The following is a 16,199-nucleotide window of genomic DNA, read 5'->3' as shown; positions in this document are numbered from 1 at the left end:
GTATTGCGCTGTGCTCTACTGTAATGTACTGTGCTCTACTGTATTGCGCTGTGCTCTACTGTAATGTACTGTGCTCTACTGTATTGCGCTGTGCTCTACTGTATTGCGCTGTGCTCTACTGTAATGTACTGTGCTCTACTGTATTGCACTGTGCTCTACTGTATTGCACTGCGCTCAACTGTGCTCTACTGTACTGCACTGCGCTCTACTGCACTGCGCTCTACTGTACTGCACTGCGCTCTACTGTACGGCACTGCGCTCTACTGTACGGCACTGCACTCTACTGTACTGCACTGCGCTGTACTGCACTGCGCTCTACTGTAGAGCACTGCACTGTAGAGCACTGCACTGCGCTCTACTCTACTGCACTGTGCTCGAATGTACTGCACTGTGCTCTACTGTAGTGCACTGCGCTCTACTGTACTGCACTGTGCTCTACTGTGCTCTACTGCACTGTACTGCACTGTGCTCTACTGTGCTCTACTGTGCTGCACTGTGCTCTACTGTGCTGCACTGTGCTCTACTGTGCTCTGCTATACTGCACTGTGCTCTACTGTGCTCTACTGTGCTGTACTGCACTGTGCTCTACTGTACTGCACTGTGCTCTACTGTACTGCACTGTGCTCTACTGTACTGCGCTGTACTGTATGACCATGATAGAACAAGCTACAGCTCTAGACTGAGAGAGATGTCACACACACACTGGCAAGTTAGTGATGCTAAGAGCCTGGGCTTACTGATTAATGAGAGTTAACTGTGTGACACCCTCACACTGAGGGGTGAACTAGTGTTGATATGACCTGTCAATGAACTACTCATGACCGGGCCGTTGTGTCTCCTTCCTGCTGTTGTAGCAGAACCAAAGGTTTTCTAGTGCTTTGGCTTTGTGATCAGGCTACTTAGAGTTGTGCCGATAAGGGGTTTTCATCCCTGGTTGGCCGACAAGACAACTGAACCGCTGCTACCCTGACTATGACATAAGGGTTTTAACAGCATTATGGACATGTGTGTGTGTGTGGGGGTGGGTCGTCTGTAGGGCCTCAAAGGGGTTGGCTACTACCCTGACTATGACATAAGGGTTTTAACAGCATTATGGACGTGTGTGTGTGTGGGGGGGTCGTCTGTAGGGCCTCCCGGGGGTTGGCTGCTACCCTGACTATGACATAAGGGTTTTAACAGCGTTATGGACGTGTGTGTGTGTGTGTGTGTGTGGGGGGTGTGGGGGGTCATCTGTAGGGCCTCCCGGGGTCGGCTGCTACCCTGACTATGACATAAGGGTTTTAACAGCGTTATGGACATTTTTACATTTGCTTGTTGTGAAATCACAACATTTAATATCTCACAGAACGGGCGACCTTAATGTAAATTACATTAAACTTTTCATGTGGGTCGGGCCTCCCATGTGGGGGGCTGTAGGGCCTCCCGTGGGGGGGGTGTCGTCTGTAGGGCGGGGGTAGGCTGTAGGGCCTCCCATGTGGGGGGTGTCATCTGTAGGGCCTTCCATGGGGGGGTCGTCTGTAGGGCCTCCCGTCGGGCGCGCGCGCGCGTGTCTGTAGGTTACAGCCCACAGAGCCTTCATCAGGGCAGACTGACACTCAGGTCTGAAGGCTGGCCCGGCTGACAGAATATTCCCTCCCTAACTTTACTACTCTGTAATGAGTATATGCATTAACCTCCCATTTCTCTCTCTCTCTCCTCTCTCCCTTCCCTCTTTCTCTCTCCCTCTCTCTCCCCTCCTTCCAGGCACTTGCAGCCAATGCGGGCACAGGTTTTGCCGTAGCGGAGCCTCAGGTGGCCATGTTCTGTGGGAAGCTCAACATGCACGTAAACATCCAGACAGGACGCTGGGAACCGGACCCTTCCGGGCTGAAGAGCTGTGTAGGAACCAAAGAGGGCGTGCTGCGCTACTGTCAGGAGGTGAGACCATGTTACACTGTTAACCTGTAGGGGGACCATTATCAGCGTGACTCCACAGTCGGTTGACCTTCCTACGGTCTCTCCGCTGACTCAGGTCTTTATTCACTGTGTTATACAGACCCTCCATAGATATTATCATATAAACACATCCATCTCTCCTTGTCTGTCTCTGTAAACTACTGTAACCCCTAACTGTACACCATATCTAAAGACACACACACACAATTGTCTATTACTATATTTGTGAGGATTGTTTGGGGACCAACAATTGATTCTCATTCCAAATCATTAATTCTAACCCTTAATCTAATCCCTAACCCCCAATATTTAAACCTAACCCTAAACCTAACCCTCAATCCAATCCCTAACCCTAATTCTAACCCTTAATCTCTAAACCTAACCCTCAATCTAATCCCTGACCCTCAATCTAATCCCTAAACCTAAAATAGCTTTTTTCTTTTTTAGGACTGGCAAAATGTCAACATGTCCTCACTTGTTGGAATTCTCCTTGGTTTACTATTTTTGTGAGGATTTGTTGTCCAAGTATATTCACATGCTGAGCTAACTGGAGACAGGAGGGAGATGAATAGGTAATGAAGAAACACCATTTATCCCTCTCTCTCTCTCTCTCTCTCTCTGTCTCTCTCTCTCTCGCTCTACCTCTCTCCCCCGCCTCTCTCTCTCTCCCCCGCCTCTCTCTCTCTCTCTCTCTCCCCCTCCCCCGCCTCTCCCTCTCCCTCTCTCTCTCTCTCTCTCTCTCTCTCTCTCTCTCCCCCGCCTCTCCCTCTCTCTCTCTCCCCCCGCCTCTCCCTCTCTCTCTTCCCCGCCTCTCTCTCTCTCTCTCTCCCCCGCCTCTCCCTCTCTCTCTCTCCCCCGCCTCTCCCTCTCTCTCTCTCTCTCCCCCGCCTCTCCCTCTCTCTCTCTCTCTCCCCCGCCTCTCCTCTCTCTCTCTCTCTCCCCCGCCTCTCTCTCTCCCTCTCCCCCGCCTCTCTCTCTCTCTCTCTCCCCCCCCCGCCTCTCTCCCTGCCTCTCTCCAACGCCTCCCTCCCCTCTCTCTTTCTCTCAGATGTACCCTGAGCTCCAGATCACTAACGTGGTGGAGGCCAACCAGCCAATCAGGATTGAGAACTGGTGCAAGAAGGAGAAGAAGCTGTGTAAAGGCCACGCCCACATCGTGGTGCCTTACAAATGTTTAGGTGAGAACCACCAAAGGGTCATAGATAATATATAACACTATTCTGTTGACTTTCCATTGGAGGTTTCCCCAGTGTTTGACATAAAGGTCTCGGACTTTGTTTCCATGGCCCAGCTCCAGAGACTCACTGGGCCTCAGTGGACGTGCCCGGACTTTGGGCCAGGACGAGGGGGCTGGGCCATTTCGGGTTGCGTTACCTAACTATCACTAATTGTGAAAACCTTCTTACGAAGCAAGTGTTTTGACTATTCCTCCTGTATAACATCATGGTGTGTAGACCAGGGTAACATCATGGCGTGTAGACCAGAGTAACATCATGGCGTGTAGACCAGGGTAACATCATGGCGTGTAGACCAGGGTAACATCATGGCGTGTAGACCAGGGTAATATCATGGCGTGTAGACCAGGGTAACATCATGGCGTGTAGACCAGGGTAATATCATGGTGTGTAGACCAGGGTAACATCATGGTGTGTAGACCAGGGTAACATCATGGTGTGTAGACCAGGGTAACATCATGGTGTGTAGACCAGGGTAATATCATGGTGTGTAGACCAGGGTAACATCATGGTGTGTAGACCAGGGTAACATCATGGTGTGTAGACCAGGGTAAAATCATGGTGTGTAGACCAGGGTAAAATCATGGTGTGTAGACCAGGGTAATATCATGGTGTGTAGACCAGGGTGATATAATGGTGTGTAGACCAGGGTAACATCATGGTGTGTAGACCAGGGTAACATCATGGTGTGTAGACCAGGGTAACATCATGGTGTGTAGACCAGGGTAACATCATGGTGTGTAGACCAGGGTAATATCATGGTGTGTAGACCAGGGTGACATCATGGTGTGTAGACCAGGGTGACATCATGGTGTGTAGACCAGGGTGACATCATGGTGTGTAGACCAGGGTGACATCATGGTGTGTAGACCAGGGTGACATCATGGTGTGTAGACCAGGGTAACATCATGGTGTGTAGACCAGGGTAACATCATGGCGTGTAGACCAGGGTAACATCATGGCGTGTAGACCAGGGTAATATCATGGCGTGTAGACCAGGGTGACATAATGGCGTGTAGACCAGGGTAACATCATGGCGTGTAGACCAGGGTAACATCATGGCGTGTAGACCAGGGTAACATCATGGCGTGTAGACCAGGGTAACATCATGGCGTGTAGACCAGGGTAACATCATGGCGTGTAGACCAGGGTAACATCATGGCGTGTAGACCAGGGTAACATCATGGTGTGTAGACCAGGGTAACATCATGGTGTGTAGACCAGGGTAACATCAAATCAAATTTATTTATATAGCCCTTCGTACATCAGCTGATATCTCAAAGTGCTGTACAGAAACCCAGCCTAAAACCCCAAACAGCAAGCAATGCAGGTGTAGAAGCACGGTGGCTAGGAAAAACTCCCTAGAAAGGCCAAAACCTAGGAAGAAACCTAGAGAGGACCCAGGCTATGTGGGGTGGCCAGTCCTCTTCTGGCTGTGCCGGGTGGAGATTATAACAGAAAATGGCCAAGATGTTCAAATGTTCATAAATGACCAGCATGGTCGAATAATAATAAGGCAGAACAGTTGAAACTGGAGCAGCAGCACAGTCAGGTGGAAGTTGAAACTGGAGCAGCAGCATGGCCAGGTGGACTGGGGACAGCAAGGAGTCATCATGTCAGGTAGTCCTGGGGCATGGTCCTAGGGCTCAGGTCCTCTGAGAGAGAGAAAGAAAGAGAGAAGGAGAGAATTAGAGAATGCACACTTAGATTCACACAGGACACCGAATAGGACAGGAGAAGTACTCCAGATATAACAAACTGACCCCAGCCCCCCGACACATAAACTACTGCAGCATAAATACTGGAGGCTGAGACAGGAGGGGTCAGGAGACACTGTGGCCCCATCCGAGGACACCCCCGGACAGGGCCAAACAGGAAGGATATAACCCCACCCACTTTGCCAAAGCACAGCCCCCACACCACTAGAGGGATATCTTCAACCACCAACTTACCATCCTGAGACAAGGCTGAGTATAGCCCACAAAGATCTCCGCCACGGCACAACCCAAGGGGGGGGGGGCGCCAACCCAGACAGGATGACCACAACAGTGAATCAACCCACTCAGGTGACGCACCCCCTCCAGGGACGGCATGAGAGAGCCCCAGTAAGCCAGTGACTCAGCCCCTGTAATAGGGTTAGAGGCAGAGAATTCCAGTGGAAAGAGGGGAACCGGCCAGGCAGAGACAGCAAGGGCGGTTTGTTGCTCCAGAGCCTTTCCGTTCACCTTCCCACTCCTGGGCCAGACTACACTCAATCATACGGTCCACTGAAGAGATGAGTCTTCAGTAAAGACTTAAAGGTTGAGACCGAGTTTGCGTCTCTGACATGGGTAGGCAGACCATTCCATAAAAATGGAGCTCTATAGGAGAAAGCCCTGCCTCCAGCTGTTTGCTTAGAAATTCTAGGGACAATTAGGAGGCCTGCGTCTTGTGACCATAGCGTACGTGTAGGTATGTACGGCAGGACCAAATCAGAGAGATAGGTAGGAGCAAGCCCATGTAATGCTTTGTAGGTTAGCAGTAAAACCTTGAAATCAGCCCTTGCTTTGACAGGAAGCCAGTGTAGAGAGGCTAGCACTGGAGTAATATGATCAAATTTTTTGGTTCTAGTCAGGATTCTAGCAGCCGTATTTAGCACTAACTGAAGTTTATTTAGTGCTTTATCCGGGTAGCCGGAAAATAGAGCATTGCAGTAGTCTAACCTAGAAGTGACAAAAGCATGGATTAATTTTTCTGCATCATTTTTGGACAGAAAGTTTCTGATTTTTGCAATGTTACGTAGATGGAAAAAAGATGTCCTTGAAATGGTCTTGATATGTTCTTCAAAAGAGAGATCAGGGTCCAGAGTAACGCAGAGGTCCTTCACAGTTTTATTTGAGACGACTGTACAACCATTAAGATTAATTGTCAGATTCAACAGAAGATCTCTTTGTTTCTTGGGACCTAGAACAAGCACCCTGGTCTACACATCATGGGGTGTAGACCAGGGTAATATCATGGTGTGTAGACCAGGGTAATATCATGGTGTGTAGACCAGGGTAATATCATGGTGTGTAGACCAGGGTGATATAATGGTGTGTAGACCAGGGTAATATCATGGTGTGTAGACCAGGGTAATATCATGGTGTGTAGACCAGGGTAATATCATGGTGTGTAGACCAGGGTAATATCATGGTGTGTAGACCAGGGTGATATAATGGTGTGTAGACCAGGGTAACATCATGGTGTGTAGACCAGGGTAACATCATGGTGTGTAGACCAGGGTAACATCATGGTGTGTAGACCAGGGTAATATCATGGTGTGTAGACCAGGGTAATATCATGGCGTGTAGACCAGGGTAATATCATGGTGTGTAGACCAGGGTAACATCATGGTGTGTAGACCAGGGTAATATCATGGCGTGTAGACCAGGGTAACATCATGGTGTGTAGACCAGGGTAATATCATGGTGTGTAATAACATGGGGTGTAGACCAGGGTAACATCATGGCATTTAGACCAGCGTAATATCATGGCGTGTAGACCAGGGTAACATCATGGTGTGTAATAACATGGTGTGTAGACCAGGGTAATATCATGGTGTGTAGACCAGGGTAATATCATGGCGTGTAATAACATGGTGTGTAGACCAGGGTAATATCATGGCGTGTAGACCAGGGTAATATCATGGCGTGTAGACCAGGGTAATATCATGGGGTGTAGACCAGGGTAATATCATGGGGTGTAGACCAGGGTAACATCATGGGGTGTAGACCAGGGTAACATCATGGCGTGTTGACCAGGGTAACATCATGGTGTTTAGACCAGGGTAATATCATGGCCTGTAGACCAGGGTAATATCATGGCGTGTAGACCAGGGTAATATCATGGCGTGTAGACCAGGGTAATATCATGTCGTGTGGACCTGGGTAATATCATGGGGCGTAGACCAGGGTAACATCATGGGGTGTAGACCAGGGTAACATCATGGGGTGTAGACCAGGGTAACATCATGGGGTGTAGACCAGGGTAACATCATGGGGTGTAGACCAGGGTAACATCATGGGGTGTAGACCAGGGTAACATCATGGGGTGTAGACCAGGGTAACATCATGGGGTGTAGACCAGGGTAACATCATGGGGTGTAGACCAGGGTAACATCATGGGGTGTAGACCAGGGTAACATCATGGGGTGTAGACCAGGGTAACATCATGGTGTGTAGACCAGGGTAATATCATGGGGTGTAATAACATGGGGTGTAGACCAGGGTAATAACATGGGGCGTAGACCAGGGTAATATCATGGGGCGTAGACCAGGGTAACATTATGGGGTGTAGACCAGGGTAACATCATGGGGTGTAGACCAGGGTAACATCATGGGGTGTAGACCAGGGTAACATCATGTCGTGTGGACCTGGGTAATATCATGGGGCGTAGACCAGGGTAACATCATGGGGTGTAGACCAGGGTAACATCATGGGGTGTAGACCAGGGTAACATCATGGGGTGTAGACCAGGGTAACATCATGGGGTGTAGACCAGGGTAACATCATGGGGTGTAGACCAGGGTAACATCATGGGGTGTAGACCAGGGTAACATCATGGGGTGTAGACCAGGGTAACATCATGGGGTGTAGACCAGGGTAACATCATGGGGTGTAGACCAGGGTAACATCATGGGGTGTAGACCAGGGTAACATCATGGGGTGTAGACCAGGGTAACATCATGGGGTGTAATAACATGGGGTGTAATAACATGGGGTGTAATAACATGGGGCGTAGACCAGGGTAACATTATGGGGTGTAGACCAGGGTAACATCATGGGGTGTAGACCAGGGTAACATCATGGGGTGTAGACCAGGGTAACATCATGGGGTGTAGACCAGGGTAACATCATGGCGTGTTGACCAGGGTAATATCATGGCGTGTAGACCAGGGTAACATCATGGCGTGTAGACCAGGGTAACATCATGGCGTGTAGACCAGGGTGATATAATGGCGTGTAGACCAGGGTAACATCATGGCGTGTTGACCAGGGTAACATCATGGTGTTTAGACCAGGGTAACATCATGGTGTTTAGACCAGGGTAACATCATGGTGTGTAGAACCGGATAGGCCGGTTCACGGGCCAGGAGCGTGCGGACAGGCCGGTTCACGGGCCAGGAGCGTGCGGACAGGCCGGTTCACGGGCCAGGAGCGTGCGGACAGGCCGGTTCACGGGCCAGGAGCGTGCGGACAGGCCGGTTCACGGGCCAGGAGCGTGCGGACAGGCCGGTTCACGGGCCAGGAGCGTGCGGACAGGCCGGTTCACGGGCCAGGAGCGTGCGGACAGGCCGGTTCACGGGCCAGGAGCGTGCGGACAGGCCGGTTCACGGGCCAGGAGCGTGCGGACAGGCCGGTTCACGGGCCAGGAGCGTGCGGACAGGCCGGTTCACGGGCCAGGAGCGTGCGGACAGGCCGGTTCACGGGCCAGGAGCGTGCGGACAGGCCGGTTCACGGGCCAGGAGCGTGCGGACAGGCCGGTTCACGGGCCAGGAGCGTGCGGACAGGCCGGCTCACGGGCCAGGAGCGGAGACGTTAAAAACAGGCTAGATGAGGAGAAGAGAGGAGAGACATATTGGAGAGGCATTTTATTGACTAATCTCAGCCTTGGGCTGTGGTTTTACTAGAGATCCACACACTCCGTCAGAAGCAATAGGATGGCCAAGGCTGGCAAAGACATTTACTGTGGAGGCAGCAGGTCACAAGCACTTCACAATACAGCACTTCACAGTACAGCACCTCACAGCGTAGCACCTCACAGCGTAGCACCTCACAGCGTAGCACCTCACAGTACAGCACCTCACAGCGTAGCACCTCACAGCGTAGCACCTCACAGCGTAGCACCTCACAGTACAGCACCTCACAGTACAGCACCTCACAGCGTAGCACCTCACAGCGTAGCACCTCACAGCGTAGCACCTCACAGTACAGCACCTCACAGTACAGCACCTCACAGCGTAGCACCTCACAGTACAGCACCTCACAGCGTAGCACCTCACAGTACAGCACCTCACAGTACAGCACCTCACAGCGTAGCACCTCACAGCGTAGCACCTCACAGCACAGCACCTCACAGTACAGCATCTCACAGTACAGCATCTCACAGCGTAGCACCTCACAGCGTAGCACCTCACAGTACAGCATCTCACAGTACAGCATCTCACAGTACAGCACCTCACAGTGTAGCATCTCACAGTACAGAACCTCACAGTACAGAACCTCACAGTACAGCACCTCACATAGCAGCGAGGTCACAAGCACCTCACAGTACAGCACCTCACAGCGTAGCACCTCACAGTACAGCACCTCACAGTACAGCACCTCACATAGCAGCGAGGTCACAAGCACCTCACAGTACAGCACCTCACAGTGTAGCACCTCACAGTGTAGCACCTCACAGTACAGAACCTCACAGTACAGAACCTCACAGTACAGAACCTCACAGTACAGAACCTCACAGTTCAGAACCTCACAGTACAGAACCTCACAGTTCAGAACCTCACATAGCAGAGAGAGAGTCCTCCTGTGTAGCTCTGCTATTTCCAGCTCCCTACTCTCTCATTATCTAAACCACTGCCTTCTCTTTCTCTTCCTTCTCTCCCTCCCTGTCTAGTGGTGTAATGCTGTCCTCAGGCCTGGTTGTTGTTGAACCACCTAACGACCAGTTAGCAGATCACAGGCCTCCTCTTTCTGGGCCTCTACACCTCCATTATATGGTTTCATCCATCCTTCCATCTCAACCTTCTCTTTCTCCTGCTCCTTTCTGTTCTCTGCATACATTATTTGGTGTTCTACGTTGTACACTGGGGATATTTTTGCAGAATCTGCATGCAGAGTCTCAATTTGGTGTTTGTCCCATTTTGTGAAGTCTTGGTTGGTGAGCGGACCCCAGACCTCACAACCATAAAGGGCAATGGGTTCTATGACTGATTCAAGTATTTTTAGCCAGATCCTAGTTGGTATGTCGAATTTTATGTTCCTTTTGATGGCATAGAAGGTTCTTCTTGCCTTGTCTGTCAGATCATTCACAGCTTTGTGGAAGTTACCTGTGGTGCTGATGTTTAGGCAGAGGTATGTATAGTTTTTTGTCTGCTCTAGGGCAATGGTGTCTAGATGGAATTTGTATTTGTGGTCCTGGTGACAGGACCTTTTTTGGAACACCATTATTTTTGTCTTACTGAGACGTACTGTCAGGGCCCAGGTCTGTCAGGTCCCAGGTCTGTCAGGTCCCAGGTCTGTCAGGTCCCAGGTCTGTCAGGTCCCAGGTCTGTCAGGTCCCAGGTCTGTCAGGGCCCAGGTCTGTCAGGTCCCAGGCCCTTGGTTGGAGACAGAAGCACCAGATCATCAGCAAACAGTAGACATTTGACTTCAAATTCTAGTAGGGTGAGGCCGGGTGCTGCAGACTGTTCTAGTGCCCGCGCCAATTCATTGATATACATGTGTGATTGAATGAATGAATTTCTTGGTTTGTTGTGGCAACCCATCCCTTATGGGATTAATTGACATGTAAAACAAACAAACAATAATTTAAAGTTCCTCTTCTCTGCGTAAAATATTTGTTTATTTAAATGCCCCCCCAAAAATACTCTACATAATAGTAAATAATAGATAATAATAATAATACATAATAGTAAATAAGATTATCCAAACAATAATTATTTATAAATAAATATACATCCATATCCTGATAAATAAATAAATAAAAATTAAATTGAAGGAATATGAACCCAGTCTGACACAAAGAGAAGATTCATATGGGAGACAGGCCTATACACTATATATACACCATCTATATTCACTATATATATACTGCCAGGGCGTACGTACACGTACCACAGATATTTTAGCTTCTATGTTGATGGGTGGGGCCCAAGCTGCATTCCTGTCTCACCCCACGGCCCCGTGGAAAGAAATCAGTGTTTTTTAAAACGAATTTTAATAAAGTTGTTTGTGGATTTGAGCTTTATTTTTGTCGTATGTTTTCCCACTTTCTATCCATTTGTATATGACCCTCATGCCATTTCTTTCTTAGGTTTTTGCATTCTTCATCAAACCATTTAATTTGTTATTGTTTTTCATTTTCTTAGGTTAATATTTTTGTGCAGGAAGTTTTTTGGTTAGTTTCCACACTACTTTCCTTCCATCTGTAGTATTTCTTAATACAGGTCTTTGGTTTTGATGTCTCATGATTGAGTATTGCTCTGTTCAAGTACAGTCGTGGCCAAAAGTTTTGAGAATGACACAAATAATAATTTTCACAAATTCTGCTGCCTCAGTTTGTATGATGGTAATTTGCATGTACTCCAGAATGTTATGAAGAGTGATCAGATGAATCGTAAAGTCCCTTTTTGCCATGCAAATTAACTGAATCCCCAAAAAACATTTTCGCTGCATTTCAGCCCTGCCACAAAAGGACCAGCTGACATCATGTCAGTGATTCTCTCGTTAACACTGGTGTGAGTGTTGACGAGGACAAGGCTGGAGATCACTCTGTCATGCTGATTGAGTTCGAATAACAGACTGGAGGGTGGTGCTTGGAATCATTGTTCTTCCTCTGTCAACCATGGTTACCTGCAAGGAAACACATGCCGTCATCATTGCTTTGCACAAAAAGTGCTTCACAGGCAAGGATATTGCTGCCAGTAAGATTGCATGTAAATCAACCATTTATCGGATCATCAAGAACTTCAAGGAGAGCGGTTAAATTGTTGTGAAGAAGGCTTTCGGGCGCCCAAGAAAGTCCAGCAAGCGCCAGGACCGTCTTTAAGTTGATTCAGCTGTGGGATCAGGGCACCACCAGTACAGAGCTTGCTCAGGAATGGCAGCAGGCAGGTGTGAGTGCATCTACACGCACACTGAGGCGAAGACTTTTAGAGGATGGCCTGGTGTCAAGAAGGGCAGCAAAGAAGCCACTTCTCTCCAGGAAAAACATCAGGGACAGACTGATATTCTGCAAAAGGTACAGGGATTGGACTGCTGAGGACTGGGGTAAAGTCATTTTCTCTGATGAATCCCCTTTCAGATTGTTTGGGGCATATGGAAAAAAGCTCGTCCAGAGAAGACAAGGTGAGCGCTACCATCAGTCCTGTGTCATGCCAACAGTAAAGCATCCTGAGACCATTCATGTGTGGGGTTGCTTCTCAGCCAAGGGAGTGGGCTCACTCACAATTTTGCCTAAGAACACAGCCATGAATAAAGAATGGTACCAACACATCCTCTGAGAGCAACTTCTCCCCAACCATCCAGGAACAGTTTGGTGACGAACAATGCCTTTTCCAGCATGATGGAGCACCTTGCCATAAGGCAAAAGTGGCAACAAATTGGCTCGGGGAACAAAACATCAATATTTTGGGTCCATGGCCAGGAAACTCCCCAGACCCTAATCCCATTGAGAACTTGTGGTCAATCCTCAAGAGGCGGGTGGACAAACAAAAACCCACACATTCTGACAAACTCCAAGCATTGATTATGCAAGAATGGGCTGCCATCAGTCAGGATGTGGCCCAGAAGTTAATTGACAGCATGCTAGGGCGGATTGCAGAGGTCTTGAAAAAGAAGGGTCAACACTGCAAATATTGACTCTTTGCATCAACTTCATGGAATTGTCAATAAAAGCCTTTGACACTTATGAAATGCTTGTAATTATACTTCAGTATTCCATAGTACCATCTGACAGAAATATCTAAAGACACTGAAGCAGCAAGCTTTGTGGAAATTAATATTTGTGTCATTCTCAAAACTTTTGGCCACGACTGTAGTGTGATTCTGCTGTGATCTGATAGAGGGGTCAGTGGGCTGACTGTGAACGCTCTGAGAGACTCTGGGTTGAGGTCAGTGATAAAGTAGTCTACAGTACTACTGCCAAGAGATGAACTATAGGTGTACCTACCATAGGGTGTCAGGTTCTGGTCCAGTTCTGGCATTTAGGTCGCCACAGACTACATGTCCCTGGGCCTGGAAATGGTTGATCTCCCCCTCCAGGATGGAGAAGATGTCATGGTTAAAGTGATATATTATATATCCCTCCACCCTCTCCTCAATAAGAACCCTCTCCTCAATAAGGACCCAAAGTCTCCCCCTCTCCTCTCTCCTTATATCCCCATCTCCTTATATCTCCTTATATCCCCATCTCCTAATATCCCCATCTCCCTCCCCATCTCCTTATATCCCCATCTCCTTATACCCCCATCTCCTTATACCCCCATCTCCTTATACCCCCATCTCCTTATACCCCCCATCTCCTTATACCCCCATCTCCTTATACCCCCATCTCCTTATAACCCCCATCTCCTTATACCCCCATCTCCTTATACCCCCATCTCCTTATACCCCCATCTCCTTATACCCCCATCTCCTTATACCCCCATCTCCTTATATCCCCCATCTCCTTATATCCCCATCTCCTTATATCCCCCATCTCCTTATATCCCCATCTCCTTATATCCCCATCTCCTTATATCTCCTTATATCCCCCATCTCCTTATATCCCCATCTCCTTATATCCCCATCTCCTTATATCCCCCATCTCCTTATATCCCCATCTCCTTATATCTCCTTATATCCCCATCTCCCTCCCCTCTCCTTATAACCCCATCTCCTTATATCCCCTGTCCCTGTCTCTGTCTCTGTGTCTCTCTCTCTGTCTATGTTTCTGTCTCTCTCTCTCTCTCTCTCTATTTCTGTGTCTCTGTCTCTGTCTCTCTCTGTGTCTCTGTCTCTGTCTCTCTGTCTCTGTCTCTCTGTCTCTCTCTCTCTCTGTGTCTCTCTCTCTCTCTCTCTCTCTGTGTCTCTCTCTCTCTCTCTCTCTCTATTTCTGTGTCTCTGTCTCTGTCTCTCTCTCTCTCTGTGTGTCTCTGTCTGTGTGTCTCTGTCTGTGTGTCTCTGTCTCTGTCTCTCTCTCTCTCTCTCTCTCTGTTTCTGTGTCACTCTCTCTCTTTCTGTGTCTCTGTCTCTGTCTTTCTCTCTGTGTCCAGGTCCTTTCCCAGCTGAATAAAGTAATAAAATGAATGTTGTGTAAGACTAACGGCTCACTAGGTTATGTTTGTGTAATGCTGATCTATATGTCCTTTCAGTGGGGGAGTTTGTGAGTGACGTGCTGCTGGTTCCTGAGAAGTGCAGGTTCTTCCACAAGGAGAGGATGGACATGTGTGTCAGTCACCAACAGTGGCACGGGGTGGCCGAGGAGGTAAGAACCATGTGTGTCAGGCACGAGGTGGCCGAGGAGGTAAGAACCATGTGTGTCCTTCACTGCTAGAGACGTCATTACAGACCCTGAATCGATCCTGGGCTGTATCACAACCGGCCGTGACTGGGAGTCCCATAGGGCGGTGCACAGTTGGCCCAGTGTCGTCTGGGTTTGGCCGTCACTGTAAATAAGAATTTGTTCTTAAACTGACTTGCCTAGTTAAATAAAGGTAAAATAAAAATACAACTACTCTGTCTGGCGGTCTCACTTGCTGTCTGTCTGTCTCGCTCTCTGTCTGTCTGTCTCGCTCTCTGTCTGTCTGTCTCGCTCTCTGTCTGTCTGTCTCGCTCTCTCTCTGTCTGTCTCGCTCTCTCTCTGTCTGTCTCGCTCTCTCTCTGTCTGTCTCGCTCTCTCTCTGTCTGTCTCTCTGTCTGTCTGTCTCGCTCTCTGTCTGTCTGTCTCTCTGTCTGTCTGTCTCGCTCTCTGTCTGTCTGTCTCGCTCTCTGTCTGTCTGTCTCGCTCTCTGTCTGTCTCGCTCTCTGTCTGTCTCGCTCTCTGTCTGTCTCGCTCTCTGTCTGTCTCGCTCTCTGTCTGTCTCGCTCTCTGTCTGTCTCGCTCTCTGTCTGTCTCGCTCTCTGTCTGTCTCGCTCTCTGTCTGTCTCGCTCTCTGTCTGTCTCGCTCTCTGTCTGTCTCGCTCTCTGTCTGTCTCGCTCTCTGTCTGTCTCGCTCTCTGTCTGTCTCGCTCTCTGTCTGTCTCGCTCTCTGTCTGTCTCGCTCTCTGTCTGTCGGTCTCTCTCTCTAGCAGGGTAATATACAGGCTTTAAACAAGGACTCTGTTGTTCTTCTATGGTAACTAGTAGAGAGAAGGCATGTTGCCCAATGGACTCTACACTGTTTCTGTTTACAGTCTCTCCTCCCACGCTGTTACTGTCTCTCCTCCCACGCTGTTACTGTCTCTCCTCCCACGCTGTTACTGTCTCTCCTCCCACGCTGTTACTGTCTCTCCTCCCACGCTGTTACTGTCTCTCCTCCCACGCTGTTACTGTCTCTCCTCCCACGCTGTTACTGTCTCTCCTCCCACGCTGTTACTGTCTCTCCTCCCACGCTGTTACTGTCTCTCCTCCCACGCTGTTACTGTCTCTCCTCCCACGCTGTTACTGTCTCTCCTCCCACGCTGTTACTGTCTCTCCCTCCCTCCCCCTCTCTACCTGTCTCTCCCTGCCCTCCCTCCTCCTCTACCTGTCTCTCCTCCCTCTCTACCTGTCAGTCCCTCCCCTCCCCCTTCTCTACCTGTCTCTCCCTGCCCTCCCCTTCTCTACCTGTCTCTCCCTCCCCTCCCCCTCTCTCTGTCTCTCCCTGCCCTCCCCCTCTCTCTGTCTCTCCCTGCCCTCCCCCTCTCTACCTGTCTCTCCCTGCCCTCCCCTTCTCTACCTGTCTCTCCCTGCCCTCCCCCTTCTCTACCTGTCTCTCCCTGCCCTCCCCCTTCTCTACCTGTCTCTCCCTGCCCTCCCCCTTCTCTACCTGTCTCTCCCTGCCCTCCCCCTTCTCTACCTGTCTCTCCCTGCCCTCCCCCTTCTCTACCTGTCTCTCCCTGCCCTCCCCCTTCTCTACCTGTCTCTCCCTGCCCTCCCCCTTCTCTACCTGTCTCTCCCTGCCCTCCCCCTTCTCTACCTGTCTCTCCCTGCCCTCCCCCTTCTCTACCTGTCTCTCCCTGCCCTCCCCCTTCTCTACCTGTCTCTCCCTGCCCTCCCCCTTCTCTACCTGTCTCTCCCTGCCCTCCCCCTTCTCTACCTGTCTGGCTGAGTGCTTCCCAGTTGTC

The 16,199-nt window shown here is 49.6% G+C and overlaps 1 protein-coding gene across 2 annotated transcripts in view; it reads left to right on the top strand.

The window, feature by feature from the left end:
• Nucleotides 1-16,199, top strand: part of LOC121839307 (amyloid-like protein 2) — a 92,343-nt gene that overhangs the window by 55,031 nt on the left and 21,113 nt on the right. For both annotated transcript variants that reach the window (XM_042297764.1, XM_042297765.1), the window contains exons 2-4: nt 1,744-1,917; nt 2,984-3,113; nt 14,267-14,379. In XM_042297764.1, coding sequence (XP_042153698.1) covers nt 1,744-1,917; nt 2,984-3,113; nt 14,267-14,379 — 417 coding nt within the window. The remainder of the gene's footprint in view (nt 1-1,743; nt 1,918-2,983; nt 3,114-14,266; nt 14,380-16,199) is intronic.

This window comes from Oncorhynchus tshawytscha, linkage group LG14 (genome assembly GCF_018296145.1).
Source record: "Oncorhynchus tshawytscha isolate Ot180627B linkage group LG14, Otsh_v2.0, whole genome shotgun sequence".
Classification (NCBI taxonomy): Eukaryota; Metazoa; Chordata; class Actinopteri; order Salmoniformes; family Salmonidae; genus Oncorhynchus; species Oncorhynchus tshawytscha.
This window is presented reverse-complemented; position numbering and strand designations above follow the sequence as displayed.